The sequence below is a fragment of the Rhinatrema bivittatum genome, chromosome 8, assembly GCF_901001135.1.
Source record: "Rhinatrema bivittatum chromosome 8, aRhiBiv1.1, whole genome shotgun sequence".
NCBI lineage: Eukaryota > Metazoa > Chordata > Amphibia > Gymnophiona > Rhinatrematidae > Rhinatrema > Rhinatrema bivittatum.
Window position 1 is genome coordinate 76,355,142 of NC_042622.1, and position 18,761 is coordinate 76,373,902.

An 18,761-nucleotide genomic window follows, 5' to 3' on the forward strand; every position below is an offset into this window, starting at 1 on the left:
ATATATAGTGCACCAATTCTGGTTGCTCAGTAGTACAGAGTCAATTCCTCACAGTCTGAAGGTTGTCAGTTTGAATCCCAAAAGAGCTCATTTATTAAAAAGTAAGTCCATCGTAGTCAAATTTGGAGGAGAAGGGGGTAGCCTAGTGGTGAGAATAATGGGTTCCTTCTGTTGACCTTCCTTGTTATCTTGCACTTTTTCTTCTGTTGTCTTGAGTACCTATTTTGATTGTAGGCTTTTCAGGGTTATGTTGTACCTGAATGATTTATGGTGTTATATAAATGCAATCGCAAAAAAGGCTAAAAAATGTATCAATACAATCACACAACAAACATACATCATCAAAATAATGGCGCACTTTATAATTTACACTGTCATTATCTAGACATTGTTTAGAAACATAGAAATGACGGCAGAAGAAGACCAAACGGCCCATCCAGTCTGCCCAGCAAGTTTTGCACTTTTTTTTTTCTCATTCTTATCTGTTACTCTTGGCTCTTAATAACCTTTTGATTCTATTTCCCTTCCACCCCCACCATTAATGTAGAGCAGTGTTGATGCAAGAACTCTAAAAAAAAAAAAAAGTGCAGAGTCATGCATTTGGAGTGTAGAACTACAAGGGGGTAGTATGTGATGAGGGTATGTTGATGGAGCCAACCAGGAGCAAAACTTTGGAGTGCTCATATCTGATGATCTCAAGATTATAAAACAGTGTGACAAAGCAGTTGCCAGAGCCAGCACGTGCAACATGCAGCAGCGCGCGCATGTTATAAAATCGGGTGTACATAAATGTACCCCACGTGCGTAGCTTTTAAAATCGGCCCCATACTTTATAAAATAGCGCGATTCTTTGTGCGTGGTGAGATACACATGTTTATGGACACACACACGTTCCTTTTAAAATCTGCCCAATAAATTTGCACGTAGATGCAGATGTAAATTAAGCAATGTAACAGAGGTAATTAAAATCCCCATGTTTCCCTTTTAAAATTTAAGCGCTGACCAGTACCACAAGTATTTCTATACCCATGAACTTTCCACTTGTTTTAAAGCACGCACAGGGATTTCATAATGAAATCCCTATGTGTGTTTACCAACCAAGCTTTCTACCTGCTCCTTTGTGGCACAGATAAATAGTACTTTTACCCATAGATGGGGAGGACAATTTTAGCCAGCAATTTTACCTGGATAACTGCTTAGTTACCTGGGTAAAATGTGAAAATTGTCCTCAGTCTATGTTGAAATAGTGACAGGTGTGATGAGCCTAGATTAAATCAGATTGGTGGCTGAGTTTCTCTGGCCTCAAGGGAAGATGATTTTCTCTGGGTAGAGTGGAAAGGTGAAGGTAGAAGGTCTATGGTTCATGAATAGTGATCATTTCAGGTAATTTATAAATAACAGATAATTAGAACTCTCCTTCATTCAGTGCTGTGAGGAAAAGAGCCCTTTCTCTTGACTCTAAAGAATCATAGTATAAGCTGAAGAAATAGCATTTTAAGAAATATTTTATTTTTTTGCAGGGTGAACCTGGGTTTGAGGGGGAGAGTGGCCCTGCAGGGCCCGATGGAGTAAAGGTAAAATTCACTTTTGTTTTTCCAAACAATTGGTAGAAAAAGAATGAAGGTGACACAGTTAATCCCGGGTGAATTCTGTGTTACGCAGTTGTGCAGTAATTCCTCTCCTGCGCAGAATTCTGTATTTGCCCCACAGAATTAGGCATAGGGACCAGAAAGCAGCAGCAGCATTGGCAGTGGAGGCTTGCATGGGCTAGAAGGGAGAAAGGAGTAGCGCGCCAGTGTCAGCTGGAAATGAGAAAAGAGCAGCGGCAGGTTGGCCTCTGCAGACTGGAAGAGTTGGCCCATGCAGGCCTGAAGAGATGAACCTGCAGAGTCTGCCTTGGCCTGTATGGCCCAAAGAAGGGGAACAGTGGGGTCTGAACAAGCTAGGTAAACAACGAGTTAGGGGAAGGTAGGAGAGAGCTGGGGGTCTTACTAAGAGGGGCTGGCAGACAGAGAAAGCCAGGGGGTCTTACTGGGGTGAGGGAAGAGAATTAGAGGAGGAGTGTTCTCTCTCTCTGTTGACTCCTTCCAGGAGTCAAGCCTGGAGGGGCAGATGGAGCGAAACTAAAGGTCTTGCTAAGGGGGAAAGCAGATAGGAGATGTTGCTAGGGTGAGGGGAAAGAACTGGGGACAAAGAGAGCTGTGAAGGGGTTTGTGGGGTGGGTGGAAATGAAAGACAAAACGAGTGGAGGGAGATTAAGCCTTGTGGGGGAAAAGAGACAGAAGAAGTGTCAGCCTTGGGGGGTAGGAAGTAGCAAGTGAACTGGAGGATTGACCCACGGGGGAGGAGAGATGAAGCATGGGGAAGGGGGTTCAAGCCATAACGGCGGCACAACAGGAGAGTCATTAGACCTGTTATGGGGATAGCAATCTGGAGGAACTAGGCCTTATGATGGCAAAAATCTGCACAAAAAAATAAAAAATCCTGCATCTTTGAGTAATAATGTTTTTGTATTACACTATAAACTAACTGTTTCTCAAAGACAATTATTATATTGTTTCATCTGAAAAATTGTCTGCAGAGTTTTATTTATTTATTATAAACATTTGATATTCCGCTTTTTGCCAAGTTTGGTCTCGAAGCAGATTTAGAAATAGCCTTTAAAATATTTGTGGCAGAATTTTTTTTATTTTTTTTTGCGCAAATTCCCTCAGGAGTTCACAATATATAGTTTTGCTACTGGCCTACCTATTTCCTAATCAGCTGCACTCACTAATAGACATGCAGTTCCTTGTGTCAATGTGCATGGATCTTGATCTAGTTCCTGGCTAAATCATGGGTCTCTTTTATTTTTTATTTATGTATTATGTTTTATTTTATATTATATTATTTTATGATAGATTGTTTTATGTATTTTTAAAATGTATGTTAATTTTATGCTATTTTATTCAATTATGCATGTTCAATTTGCAACCTATACTCAGAAGACTGTGCTTTGAATGTTTTTTTTTCATGTTAAATCATTTATTATAAATGCATTGATTTTTAATTGTGTGTCAGGAAGGTTGTGATGGGGTGGGGGGTGCAAGGCTGTAAAGTTTTTCCTAGTGCACCGAATACCCTTGCACTGGCCACAGGCATTGCTGTACAAACATTGAACACAGTCTCCCAACTCGTGGTGTCATGTGTTGTGTAATGGGTGAGGGTGCAGATTTTCACCTGGCCATAGGCACCAAATTGCCTGGCTAGAGCTCTGCTCCCACCCACTTTCCCCATTGCTTTTAATTTAAACTTAGGTTTTCTCCCCACCCCCACCCCCCACCCCACCCCCCTCCCCCACACCCTCTGTAACTCCAGGTGTTACCCCTCCCCTTCCCCAGACCTAAAAATCCCAAACCAGGAGCCAGATTTTCACCTATCAGCTCCTGGCACTTCCAGAATAGCTCTGACAGGAGAAGTGCTGGATGTGTAAGCTACTCCGCAATTTACGCTTCCAGTGAAGCTGCTGTCGGAGCCGCTCTGGAAACGCTGGGAGCAAATAAGTGAATATCTTGCGCCCTGCTGGGGATTTCTAGATCCAAGGAGCGGGGAAACACTCTGGGCATGCAAAGGTAAGGAGGGGGCAGGAGAGAGCCTGTTTAAATTAAAAAGCAATGGAGAAAGGGGGTGGGATGGGGGTGCTGATCTGCAGATCATATCTATTTCTTAACATCAGAGTGGTGGGGAGGGGGTGTGCAGCCCAGTCAGGTGTTACTCTCTCATTAATAATAGACCTGAAAAATCACCATCACGTCTTAGAGAATGGACTTTGTCCCAAGACTGCCATTTAAAGTCCTCAAAAGAATGACCTTTCTTCAAAACAATGTGTGACTAAATAAGCTGACTGTTTCCTAGTGGAAATGCAAGCTCCGATGTTCATTCATTCTGATTATCACCCTTCTTTTGGTCTTCCCAATGTACAATAATGAGTATGGACATTGTAAGAGGTAAATAATGGATTTAGAAGTGCAATTTGTGGTATTTTTCAAAATATATCTTACTAGAAATGGGGAGGTCAATATTCAAAGCCATTTAGATGGATAGCTCACAGGTTGTCTGTGAGAAGAGGCATGGGGGTGGCTTGCAGGAATGATGGCTAGTACCTGGTGATTAATACACTTACTCAATAAACATACACATGGTTAATGTGACTCCAACATTGCTCTATGCTGCAACAGCAAGTGGAAATGTGGGCCAAATGATTTGCATTCACAAATAAGTGTGGGAGTAGCTTGCTTGTTGCGGCAGTTACTACTCCAAATCAATTAAGCCTGATACTTCACTTTGAATACATTTATAGTGCAGCTCACTGCTTCAACGGCAGGGGGGAATGAAGATAAGAGGATGTACATTCAGACAACTACCAACAAGGACTGAATTGCATAGTCTGGGTAAACAAATAAGCGAGGGAGTAGCTTGCTTATTGCGGTGGTTACTACCCCTAACCAATTAGGCTTGATACTTCACTTTTATGCAGCTCCAGCACTGCTCTCTACATTAATGGCAGGGGTGGGAAGGAAATTACAACCAAAAAGTTACCAATAAGGGCCCTGACCTCAGCTGTCAAAGTAACAGATAAGTTTGAGAAAAATAACTGTGAAAGCTTGCTGGGCAGACTGGATGGGCCGTTTGGTCTTCTGTGCTGTCATTTCTATGTTTCTATGTTCCATATGTTAAATGGCAAGTTTTGCAATATTCAGCCACTTATCCGGCTAAATATAGCTGGATAAATCGTCATCCAGCTATAATTTAGCTGGATAAAAAGAGGTATAATATAACTCCTCCCTGGAACACCTGCTTCAGAGCAGATCTGAAGTTATCCAGCCTTGTGTGGCCAGATAACCTGCCACTTAACCAGATATCTTTAAAAGACTTCTGGTTAAGTGGCGATCCTATAGTAAAAAAAAAACAAAAACCCACAGGCTTCCTGGCACAATTCCCACCCCCACCACCCCCACCATTAATCCATCAAATGCCTGCTGCAGAGCCCCTCTCCCAATCTCTCCAACATGAAAAAAATGAATACTGCCAGCCATCTCCCTCCCCTTGTTCCCATTCTCGCCCCATAAAATTTAAAAATTCCAGGCTCCTCTGCCCCACAACTGCCTACACTACTCACTCCCTCCTCCCCCAAGCCCTTCCCCCCCACCTAGTACCACAATCACTGCATTGATCTTAGGTCCAAGATTGCAGTAGGATGTGATCCCAGGCGCTTCCGGCGTAGGTCTCAACAGGCACAATGCAAGTGTAAGCTATCAGCATAACTGTTCAGTGGCTGACAGAATAAGGTATTTATAGCTCTTGGTGATTTTACCTGCTGCTTATGATTGCTCTTATTTAATCAGAGGTAGATTTTAAAGGGTTGTGTGTGGCCAAAACTGGAAGATATGCGAGTGACTTGCATATGCGCACACTTGGGGCAGATTTTCAAAGACCTATGCGCGTAAATCCAGGAGGATTTACGCGCATATGGGGGTGTTAAGCATGCTGGACTATTTTCAAAAAGGCCCGGCAGCGCGCATATAAAGCCCCAGACGCATGTAAGTCCCAGGGCCTTGAAAAAAGGGGCGGGGAGGGGGCGGGGTCAGCGGCTTTTTTGTGGATGTGCCATGATTTGCTTTGGATGTTGCTAATTGTTTCGTATATGCCATGGGCTCAATAGAGGAAGAAATCATTAAAAATGTTTTAACTTGAAGTTATTTCTCTTCTGTGGTATTCAGGGAGCTAAGAACAGATCTACACTTTTGCTTGCCATAAAATGTTAGGGATTTTATATCCTCCGTTTGAAATGTCTAGTGGCTTGCTTTTTTTTTTTTTTTTTTTGCCAGGGAGAAAATGGAGAACCAGGATTCAAGGGGGAGAAAGGAGAGAAGGGCAAACAGGGATTCAAAGGAAAGGATGGATTCCCTGGACATCCGGGAATGACAGGTGTCCGAGTGAGTCTGAAAATTGTTTCTTCATTTTATCTGTGAGTCTGTGTATTCCCCTTGTCAAAATAAACAGTTTGGGGGAAAAAAAGAAAGGTCCTCTATGTTCTTGAATAATAATAACTCTTGCTGGCGCCAGGAGGGTGAGCCCGCCTCCCAACCTGCCCACCGCCCTTCGCTCGCCCACCATCCCGGTGAGGTCAGCCCGGCCGCGACGCCGTAAAAGGAGAGCAGACCTGCCGCCCACAACACCCGAGCACTGTCACCAGGGGGGGCAGTGGGAAGCAGCGCTGCAGGCACTCTACCCCCAGGCAGCAGGAAGTTAAAAAGAAGAACGCCGGCACCAGCTGGGTGAGTCTGCCTCCCACCCACCTCCCACCCGCCCACCATCCCGGCGATGTCAGCCCAGTTGTGATGCCGAAGGCGCGACCAAGGAGGTTGCCCCTTTGTGTGCCCCTTCGTGCACGCCTGAAGTGCTAACCCCAAAGTGGTTACTTCGCTACCTCCTAGCTGGCTTCACTAAAGGGCTGGCCTGACTAGCTAACTTCACTAACTAGCTGACTGCACTACCTGGCTGGCTTCACAACCTGGCTAGCTTGCGCCTGATTTAAATAAAACGTAACCTCAGCCTCAACCATACAGATCTAAAAATGGATCCTGTCCAATTCATTCAAATCATCAAGGGACGCAGAAAACGTAGAAAGCGTCAGAGAACTCCAAATCACAAGCAACGAGAGAGCGAAACCCTGATCTATCCCAAGTTAAATAACTACTCCTTTGCAACTTCTCCCTGCCTAATGTTTATTCTCCTACTACTAAATGCACAATCACTATAAAAAAAAATCCCACTAATAAATGATCTACTAGAGGAACTAAATCCCTCTATCCTTTGCATCACCAAAACATGGCTGAAAGATAATGTCCTTCTAAACCAAATTGATCATCCAAACTATGATATCTTTCACTTCCCCAGAAAAAAATGAAAAGATAGGGTCTATTAATAATCTGTAAAAAAGAGTTCAAACTTAACACCTACAAAATTGAGATGAAACCCTCCCTATGAGGTTGCTGTACTAAAATCACCTGGAACACTCATAAGAACATAAAAACATAAGAAATTGCCATGCCGGGTCAGACCAAGGGTCCATCAAGCCCAGCATCCTGTTTCCAACAGAGTCCAAACCAGGTCACAAGAACCTGGCAATTACCCAAACACTAAGAAGATCCCATGCTACTGATGCAATTAATAGCAGTGGCTATTCCCTAAGTAAACTTGATTAATAGCAGTTAATGGACTTCATCTCCAAGAACTTATCTAAACCTTTTTTGAACCCAGCTACACTAACTGCACCAACCACATCCTCTGTCAATAAATTTCAGAGCTCTACTATGCGTTGAGTGAAAAAGAATTTTCTCCGATTAGTCTTAAATGTGCTACTTACTAACTTCATTGAATGCCCACTAGTCCTTCTATTATTCAAAAGTGTAAATAACCGAGTCACATCTACTCGTTCAAGACTTCTCATGATCTTAAAGACCTCTATCATATCCCCCCTAAGCTGTCTCTTCTCCAAGCTGAACAGCCCTAACCTCTTCAGCCTTTCCTGATAGGGGAGCTGTTCCATCCCCTTTATCATTTTGGTTGTCCTTCTCTGTGCCTTCTCAATTGCAACTATATCTTTTTTGAGATGCAACGACCAGAATTGTACACAGTATTCAAGGTGCGGTCTCACCATGGAGTGATATAGAGGCATTATGACATTTTCTGTTTTATTAACCATTCCCTTCCTAATAATTCCTAACATTCTGTTTGCTTTTTTGACTGCTGCAGCACACTGAGCCGACGATTTTAAAGTATTATCCACTATGATGCCTAGATCTTTTTCCTGGGTGGTAGCTCCTAATATGGAACCTAACATCGTGTAACTACAGCAAGGGTTATTTTCCCCTATAATGCAACACATTGCACTTGTCCACATTAAATTTCATCTGCCATTTGGATGCCCAATCTTCCAGTCTTGCAAGATCCTCCTGTAATGTATCACAGTCCACTTGTGATTTAACTACTCTGAATAATTTTGTATCATCCGCAAATTTGATAACCTCACTCATTGTATTCCTTTCCAGATCATTTATATATATATATATATATATTGAAAAGCACCAGTCCAAGTACAGATCCCCGAGGCACTCCACTGTTTACCCCTTTCCACTGAGAAAATTGACCATTTAATCCTACTCTCTGTTTCCTGTCTTTTAACCAGTTTGTAATCCACGAAAGGACATCGCCTCCTATCCCATGACTTTTTAGTTTTTGTAGAAGCCTCTCATGAGGGACTTTGTCAAACGCCTTCTGAAAATCCAAATACACTACATCTACCGGTTTCACCTTTATCCACATGTTTATAACCCCTTCAAAAAATGAAGCAGATTTGTTAGGCAAGACTTCCCTTGGGTTAAATCCATGTTGACTGTGTTCCATTAACCATGTCTTTCTATATGCTCTACGATTTTGATCTTGAGATAGTTTCCACTATTTTTCCCGGCACTGAAGTCAGGCTCACTGGTCTATAGTTACCCGGATCGCCCCTGGAGCCTTTTTTAAATATTGGGGTTACTTTGGCCACACTCTAGTATTCAGGTACAATGGATGATTTTAATGATAGGTTACAAATTTTAACTAATATATCAGAAATTTCATTTTTTAGTTCCTTCAGTACCCTAGGATGCATACCATCCGGTCCAGGTGATTGCTACTCTTTAGTTTGGCAATCTGGCCTACTACATCTTCCAGGTTCGTTCAGTTCATCTGACTCATCACCCCTGAAACACTGCTCACCTGTTATGGTTATGAGGTGTTGGAGTGGATTCTTGGGTGCTGCAGTGATGGCCACTCCCACAGGGAAGAGCCCCGTGAGGAACTGCAGTACCAGGCTAGACTCTTTACACGCAAACACAGAGAGTTGTACTTTCTTATACAGCACGGTGGCACTGCCCGGGAAGTGGACAGCAGTGGAAGGTAGCTCCAGCAGTATTAGTCCATGGATCCTCAGCAGAGAGGTCCCGTCTCACTCTCGAGTAGATGAAGACAGCGCGGTGAACAGGAACAAGCCCCAGATGTAGAGCGCGGAAGCTGTAGGTGAGATAGACTGATAGATTAGTACTCACTGAAGCAGAAGCTGTAACTTTGGAAGTCCTGGCAGGCAGAAGTTGTAGAGTGGCAGGCACTAGATTAGGAGAGGCAGGCCATCGAGGAGCGAGGTACCTGGTATCCCAGGATAGGCACCTGAAAGAAGACAGAAGGGCCCCCAAGGAGGGGTACCCACGTTAAGTAGAATTACCCCGAAGGGCAGAAAGAGCCTCCTGCAGCAGCTAGGAAGCGGCAGAGCAGCTTATACCGGAACTATTCCAATCCTTTGCTAACTCAGTTTTGTTAGCAAATGAAGGGCAGGCTAAATACCAGGATGTGCTGACGTCACTCGGAGGGGACGCCCCCGAGGTTCCTTCCATGACGTGGATAAAGACGAGGGTGGCTTGCGTGTGCGCACCCTAGGAGACCCTTAGGAAGAACATGGCGAACCATCGCCGTTGCCGATCCGGGGACGCTGGGTGAGAGCGGCATGAAGATGTCAGTGACAGCCAACTTCCCAAGGCTTGAGGAGAGAGAGAAGGAAGAAAGGTTGAGCACAAAAGTCAAGCCGTCTGAGACCGACAGACGCAACATCACCCCCTAATTGAAATCTTCACTAAAGTGTTTCCATCTCCAGAATCACCTCTAATTTTAGGAGATTTTAATCTATGTGTAGACAGCATACCTAAATCCACAGCATGTGAAATCTTTCTAGATACAATGGAAGCTATGGGCTGGTCTCCGTTTATAACCAAACCCACTCATAAAACAGGACACATTCTTGACTTAATTTTCGCCAATCACAATATAACTGCGTAATCAATTCTTCCCATAAGATATTACCTTGGTCTGATCACCAGTTAATAAAAGTAGAAGTAACTCGCCTCACTGCACAACAAACAAACACGCATAACAATCAGCCCTTCACATACAGAAAAAAGATAGAACCGGAAATACTTGAAGAAACAATTAAAAAGAAAATAAATGAATTCAATGACAATAATGCCTCCTCATCCTTTGACTCCTGGGATAAAATCATCAATGAAACAGCAGATACCCTATGCCCAATCCAGAAAAAAAAAGTTCCAAAATGAATGCAACAAAAGAAACCTTGATACAATGAAGAGCTAAGACATTCTAAACAGACCCTGAGAAAATCTGTTCTCACAGGACAAGCAGGATGGTAGTCCTCACAAATGGGTGACATCGAGGATGGAGCCCTGTACGGAAAACTTTTCTGTCAAAGTTTCAACAAGCTTTGACTGACACTGGCACACTGGGTGCACTGAGCATGCCCAGCCTGCAATTATCCCTGTGAGCCACAGGTGTCTCCCTCAGTCTTCTTTTTTCCGCTCTGCAGTCAGCATAGCGGTTGGAGCTCTGTGAGGATTTTTTAACTAATTACCTCATGGAAACACTTAACTTTTCACTTCAAAAAACACTTTTCCCTGCACAGGTCTCCCTCCGCGTACGTTTTTACGACGCTCGGTGAGTACTAATTCTTATTTTTCGGTCGGTTCCTGTCACTATCTTAAGGCTGTTAACTGACTGAAGCCTTCCCTTCCCCCATTTTTCAGTTAGCTTTAAACAGCTTGCGAGTATCTCTGTGACACTCTGCTTGCTTATGCTAGTGGGGTAGGGATTTTTTCCTTAACTTTAGGACCTCTGTAGCTTCAAGTCCTTCGTTCCCTGGTACCCTCACGCAGTCGATACCCTATCGCTACACCGGGACCCTCCTAAACCGCCCTGGGCTTTTATATGTCATCAGCGCCCATCCTCCCACGGTGCCCTGATGCCTTTATCCATGTTTTTTGCTTTTCAGTGCTACCAGGCTTTTTCCTCCTACGCACTGTTTTTTTTCCTTGGGCTTCCTCGGTGCCGTCCCTACCCGGATGCATGCCATTGACGAACACGCTGTTAGTCACTGCCATGCATACTCGGGTTGCCGCCACCGCTGCCCGAGACACTTTTTAACGATCCCAGGGTCACTTCATCGATGCCACCCCCCCTTTTGGGGATGCCATCGATGCCCCATCCTCCCCACCGATGTCCAGCCCTTTTTCCATCGGTGGGCATCGGTGCCACATCGATTCGTCGGTGGGCATCGATGCCGGATGGTCCCCATCGGTGGACATCGGTGCCGGATTGGTCCCCATCGATGGACATCGGTGCCGGATGGCTTGTCCGTCGATGGCATTGGTGCCGGATTGCCGTCCGTCGATGGCATCGGGTGCCAGGTCCTTTTGCATCGATGGACACCGATGCCCAGGTGTTTCATCCATGGGCATCTATGTTAGAATGCATCCATCGAGGGCAGTCGATGCCAGGCTGCTCCCATCGGTGAAATTCGATGCCCAGGTGGGTCCCATCGGTGGGTATCCATGCCGGCTCGATTCCGTGGATGGGCGTTGATGCCAATGCCAGCCTTATGGCTGGCATCGATGCCCATGCCGATTCCAGGACTGGCGTTGATGCCGGGATGGAATTCATCGACTGGGAGATCCATGCCATCGATTCCATACGTGTCCATATCGATGCCACCGACACACGTGTCTGGGGCACCGATGCCATGTACACTTGGAAATCTGAGTCTGTCCAAATCGATACCGTCAACGTCTGTGGCCCTATAGTTGATGCCCGTGGCCATGCCACAAACGGCATAAATGCCCGCCTCCATGCATCGATGCCCTCGACACCTCCGTTTTTCCTTCGGTGTCCTTGACGCCCTATTGATTCGACTTCGACTCAGTCGATGCCGGTATCTTTTTCAATAACGGCAATGTTTTTCGATTATTCGATTCCACATCATTTCAAAGATACCTATGCCACTGCTGTCAGTGCCCGTCACTGTCATCATTCTCCTGGCCAGTCATCGACGATTTTTCATACCCATTTTGATGATATCCTCGAAGCCCCTTAGGTTGCCTTCAATATCGTCAATACCGACATAGCACCGCCACATAATACCCTCGCCTCCTCACATTGCTCCACGCTTTGGGTTCTTTTTTAAGCCCCGTATTAGCTTAAGACACTCCATTGTGTCAGGAGCAGAGCAGGCGTGCTGACAGTTCGTCATCGATCGCCTTCCAGGACGACGAGGGCTTCCATCTTCGGCGCTGGGGAAAGACCGGGCCGAGCACCGTGGCACCCATCATCGCCGACATCGTGATCGTCCGCCGCTGACGCCATCCAGCACATCGGTGCCATCCTTCTCCAGGCTGGACAACGCTCGGGCCAGAGCGACATCACCACTGCCATCAGCACTGTTCCTACAGTTTTTGGCAGTCCTTGGTGATCCAGAACTTCCGGATCCAGGTCCGACAGCTTCTGCATTGGCGTCACGACACATCGAGCCGCTGTGTGACGAGGGAAGGGAACATGGAGTTCCGTTAGGGCTCCTCTGTTCCTGGCGTGCCCCACCGTCAAGTGGTGTGGGACTATGGCCATCTGTTAAACTTAGCAGTCTAAACGCCACTCACGCCTGGCCTGTCTCCTCTGTACCTGTGCCACCATACCGGGTTTCAGAGCGAGATGGACGTTTACGTCCCCGGCCTTACCCTCGAGGACTCCGGAGACCGTCGGAGTCAACAATCTTCACCGGCTCGTCTTGCGACGATCCACGTCGGATGGTAAGTACCCGCTTCGGCGGCATTCCCATAGAGTTGTGTTCTCCCATTCGGACCGTGGTTCGAAAAGTTCTGGGTCATGTGCCTTTTAGAACTGTATTAGTGTCACATATCGCTATGTTAGCTATGTTAGCCACAATATCAGGAGAACCCCTCTATCTTCTTGGGATTGCAGCAGGGCTTCTTCTCTTGTCAGTAACAAGTCCCTGTGCCGACCAATGCTCTGACTCTTGGTTCCCTCCCAACCAAGGTCCAGCTGCATTGGCTGATCTGCTAAACATGAGATTCAGCAACCATTGCCCCATGTACAAGTCCACCTTGAGGCCTGGCCACAGGTCTCAGTGTCTCCTTGTACAGCATACAGAAATGCGGGTACCACTTACCGCTCACACACCTGCAGGAGCCTACATGATATCCTCCATTGGGACACCTCCTGGTCTCCCATCTGGTCAGATATCAGAGCGGCCACCCCACCTTGTACCAAGTCCCGGTACACTCCCCCAGGCGCTACGAAGTGCAGAGGGGAGAAGGGAGGGGGGTTGGGGAGTTTTAATTGCACTATTCTTTCTTTTAACAGAAAATAGTTACTCTCCGCACATCCTGGACCTAAGAAAATCCAACTTTCTTTAGACGTCACAGGTACAATGGTATCTTTGGTTACCATCACTCCATACTGTAGTAAGTACATTATTTTAATGTTTCTATGTGCTTTATGGTGAGTCAACATTACAACCCCAAGCTCTGCCGCTGGCACCAGCTTCGGTAAGTGAACTGTCTCTTGCATCACTGTTGGTGAATGCTGTTTTCTCTGCGGAGTGTAACATCATTCACTTTCCTTGCATAGACTACTGCTAACCACTTTCAGTACATGCAAGGAGCTCTCACTTTTTTCAGGACTCACTATACATTTACTAACTGGGATTACTGTCACTGCCATAAATCCCTTCTGTAACACTTCTGGACACCACAGTCTTAAGACCCTCTTGTCCAGCATGCGCACAGACATTCTGATACATTGTTATATGTCCCTGCGCATATTTTCCATAACCTCAGCCTTTCAACTTTTCATGGTTGGGCTATGGGGTTTCTTCCCACTATGCATTTTTCTCATAATTCAAAACTGCTATGGGTTATATTCAGTGACATTTCTATACTCAATGGACCTAAGTGGTTTCATTGCTTTCGTCCCTGATTCTTATCCCAGTTCGAACTAGGACCTAGTCTCCTTCGACTCATGCTCGCAATTCCTTAGGGTTATAAGTTTCTCCTGAAAGCTGTCAACCCATTATGCATCTATTGCTCTCCAGCATAGTTTCTCATAAACTTCCTGGACGTTGCACCCATGAGTTATGCCCTTATGCCTTCCAATACTGCTTTTGCAACAATTCTTTGTGCATACAGACAGACAGCATAGGACATGTGCTTTCCAACTCATAAGCACGCATTACCTCTTAGCTGCTCTGCTAGACAGCTGCGCAGCTCTACCCTTGGCCCTTGTTCACTTCATGCGTCCTTGGGCCACATATCTAAGAGATTTAATTGAACGCTCTATCAGACCTTCTCCACGTAGGTTCTATCCTCTCGAATGGTCTCAATTACATGTGTACAGGGCAAATCTTTTAACGCTGAGTTTAACTAAACTTTCCTCGGCGTCTGCATCATTCCATACGATGCACAGGTTCTGCTCCCTGCACATGTTTCCTATGCGTTCCCTTAGATGCCTTTTCTTCCATCAAAGGCCTCTTCAATATATCTCTTCTGCTGCCTCTCGTAGCCAGCATTCTTCTAATGTTGAACTGGGATGGGGTTCAGTATTCTTTTCCCCACTCCCTGACTGAGATCAGTATGCTTTCCCATACTTCTCAATCCATCATATCAGTAACCTTTTATTCTCTCACCAGTCAGTCCCAAATCATAGACTTACTGATGTTCTTAGGTTCTGGTAGCGTCACAAAACCTTCTAAACATAAATCTTGCCGTTTAATATGGCAGGCTTTACCTCCTGACGCTAAAAAAAAAAAAAAAAAAAAGAGGTATTACCCCTTTTACTTTTCCACCATTTTTTCTTACTCCCTCGGATTCTGTTCTCCAGACATCCTCCACATAGATACACCTTTCTCTTAGGAGGTGTATCGTTTTGGGAGTTGGGTTCCCGTTTTCGGTAATCCTCTCTGAGTCGGCTTACCATGGATTATCCACTGATCAAGCCGCCTCTATTTCTCTAATCACGGAATGAACATATATATTCTCCTTATAAGTCTCATACATTCTACGTTTGAGCCTTTCCATTCCTCTCTTCCACAGTTTGGCAAGGGAACTTCTTTCCCTCTTAATGTCATTCCTGCCAGCAGGGTCCGTGAGTTATGCACTCTTTCCATACTCACCTGACTCCGTTCCTCTGCCACTGAGTAGTTCTACGCATTCAACTTTCTATCCTTTTCAGGTAGATGTTGTATCTCCTTTCCTCAGGAAATTCTCTATTAATTTTTCCTAACCTCTCTCTCTCGCCCTAGGGAGAGACTGGGTTTTCCACATTCCTGGACAGTAATGCTGCGCTTACATTCTATCTACATTGCACTGCATTCCATGTGAATTCCACTTGACTCTTTCCTTCATGCAAGGGTCAAGCTGCTACTTCCAGTGGCCACACAGACCTAATCCTTCTGATTAAGTGGTCTATATTTCCTTTCCTACCAACAAGCAGACATTTCACTACAACACTGTGGGTATCCACATACTGTTGTGTCCGTCTTAGCCTTAACAGCTTCCCTTTGGTTACTGCTGCTTGTACTTTTTTATCAGGTTGCAGCCTGGAGTCCTCTCCATACCTTCGCAGCCTATTATTGCTTACATTTGACTAGCCGGCATGCTCCATGTTTGGCCAGTCCGCCTACTCTTACTTTTTTCAATTCACTACCCAACATCCTTCCACGAACCCATTATGGTGTTGCGGATGCCCTCCGTTCCCATTTCCACCTCAGTCGTTACGCCTTTGCGCATCTGCGGTGTATCTGGTGCATTCCCGGGCATCCTCAGCTCGGTACTCACCCATTTGTGAGGACTACCATCCTGCTTGTCCTGTGAGAAAGCAAATGTTGCTTACCTGATGTAACAGGTGTTCTCACAGGACAGCAGGATGTTAGTCCTCACGAAACCCGCCCACCACCCAGCGGAGTTGGGTCTGTATACTTTTATTTTAGTTTCGCTTGCGCTTTTTAGCTATAAGACGAGACTGAGGGAGACACCTGTGGCTCACAGGGATAATTGCAGGCTGGGCATGCTCAGTGCACCCAGTGTGCCAGTGTCAGTCAAAGCTTGTTGAAACTTTGACAGAAAAGTTTTCCGTACAGGGCTCCATCCTCGATGTCACCCATTTGTGAGGACTAACATCCTGCTGTCCTGTGAGAACACCTGTTACATCAGGTAAGCAACATTTGCTAAAAGCAATGATGGAAATACCAATGTACAGTTTCACTAGAAAAATACAAATCCTTATTAACAAAATACCGTGAATAAATCAAAAAAAGAATACTATGCAAAACAGATCCATGGTGTAATATTTAATTCCAAATTACTCTTCGAAACAGTTAAAAACCTAATCAAGGACCCATCTTCCTCCATCTCTAATAACTATGAGTTTTCAAATAATTCTCTACCAAATCATCAACAATAGAGCCTGAAGAAAAATCCAGTCAAGTGAAATAGAACTCATTTGACCCAGTATCGCATTTTGAAATAAACAAAATCATCACTAAAATGAAGCCTGCCACCCACCCATTGGTCCCTATCCCTGCAAGTACCCTGAAGACAGTAAACAGCGTAATAACTCTCATATTCACAACCATAATAAACCACTAACTAGCAGATGGATTGGTCCCAGATAGGGCAAAAAAAGCTGTAATTAAACAAATTCTAAAAAATAAAACTGGCAGAATAGACGATTGGGACAATTACCAACCGATATCCAACCTGCCTTTCATCACTAAAGTCCTAAAAAAAAAACCAGTATGTTAACACAATTAGAGAATCTCCTTGAAGACAATAATATACTGTGCCTGAACCAATTCAGATTCAGGAAAAACCGCTCAACAGAAACTCTACTCATTTCCCTAGCCAACCCTGTACTCCAGGGGTTTGACAACAATGAATCATATATCCTGATACTAATCGATCTTACAGCAGCATTCAACAGAGTTGACCACTCCCTGCTATGCCACCAACTGAGAGAAACTGGAATAGATGGAAAGGTCAACAAATGGTTCTCCTCCTTCCTAAAAGATAGGACATTTCAAGTCAAACTTGACAAACAAATATCTGACACCTTCCCAATTGATACAGGTGTACCCCAAGGTTCAGCACTCTCGGCCACTCTATTCAACATATATTTGCCGCCTATATACACACACCTGGCAAATCTAGGAATCAACTTCTTCCTATATGCAACATTCAATTCTACATCCCTTTCGACAAAACATTCAAAAAAAATTGCATCATCCCTGTCAACATACAAGAAGGAAATACAACAAAAACTTTCTCAACTGAAACTAACTCTAAACCTAAAAAAAACTGAAACGATAATCAAACCACCAACACTAGACCAAGGAATTATTAATATTACTCCTTCAGATCAAGTACGAGATCTAGGAATACAAATCAATGAGAACTTCACCATGAAAAAGCATATAAGCAAATTAATAAAAACAGGATACACCAAGCTGAGAATATTACACAGGCTGCAACCTCTTCTAACTATACAGGATTTCTGCACCATCTTACAAACACTAATATTTTCAAACTTAGACTTCTGCAACTCCCTATTGCAAGGTCTACCTTCTAGCTTACTAAAACCACTAAAGTTACTCCAAAATGCCTCTGCTAGACTATTACTAGGAACAAGGAAATTTGACCACATCGCCCCCTCGCTGATGGCATTGCACTGGCTTCCTGTACAATCCAGAATTCTCTATAAAGTATTAACCCTAATATTCAATATCATCAACAATATTGACCAATGCTTATTAGGAGTGACACTTCAACACTATGCACCACAGAGAACAAAGGACTTCTGACGGTGCCTTCTACTCGGAACACACATCTAACGCAAATAAGGGACTGAATGTTTTCTGTAGCAGGCCCCAAATTGTAGAATTCCCTTCGGTGGCTATCGGTGCCATTGACCGGCCCCTGTCACATGGTAGGAGCAATGGATGGCCCATGCCATTGTTCCTACCATGTGACAGGGGCCGGCCAATGGCACCGATAGCCCCTGTCACATGGAAAGGGCAAAGGGCCATCGATGCCATTTTGATTAGTGGCAGCCAACGGCCCGAGAGCGGGAGATCACTCCCGGGACCCCCGCTGGACCACCAGGTACTTTAGAAAAGTTTTGGGGGGGTCGGGAGGGTGGGGGATTCTAAATACGCCATTATTACGCCAGATTTCTGAACAAAAGAATTTCAAAAGTGAACTAAAAACATGGCTCTTTAGAAAAGCTTACGATTTAACATAAAATACCAATATACTGAAAACCTCAATGTCAACTCAAGAGACAATGGTACTGAAGTGAGCAATAAGTAATGATTGAATTAGAACCTGCATTTGTTGTAATGCTGAATTTGAAAATGTACGAAAATGAAGACTATAAATCTACTGTCATATTGACCAAGAATATGGACGAACATGTATAAGAACATATATCTGCCATAGTTCTGGCTTAGATTATGAATAAGAACATTTATTTATTTATTTATTTAAATGATTTATATACCGGAGGTTCCTGTATAGTATACATATCACCCCGGTTTACAAAGAACAGTAACTATCGCTAAAAAATATAGCGGTTTACATAGAACATAGAACATAATAAAAGAAGTTTTTACATTGAACAAATCTAAGTAAGCAAAGTTTTTACATTGAATAAATTAGAACATATATCTACCGTGGTTTTGACCTAGATTATGAATGCTGCCTCAGAATGAGATTGTTAAACAAGAACATGAACGATGATTTTGTAAACCGTTGTGATCTTATTCTGGAACG

The 18,761-nt window shown here is 44.4% G+C and overlaps 1 protein-coding gene across 2 annotated transcripts in view; it reads left to right on the forward strand.

The window, feature by feature from the left end:
• LOC115096615 (collagen alpha-1(XXVII) chain B-like) overlaps positions 1-18,761 on the forward strand; it is a 514,116-nt gene that overhangs the window by 394,046 nt on the left and 101,309 nt on the right. For both annotated transcript variants that reach the window (XM_029611498.1, XM_029611499.1), the window contains exons 36-37: positions 1,521-1,574; positions 5,868-5,975. In XM_029611498.1, the coding sequence (XP_029467358.1) occupies positions 1,521-1,574; positions 5,868-5,975 (162 nt within the window). The remainder of the gene's footprint in view (positions 1-1,520; positions 1,575-5,867; positions 5,976-18,761) is intronic.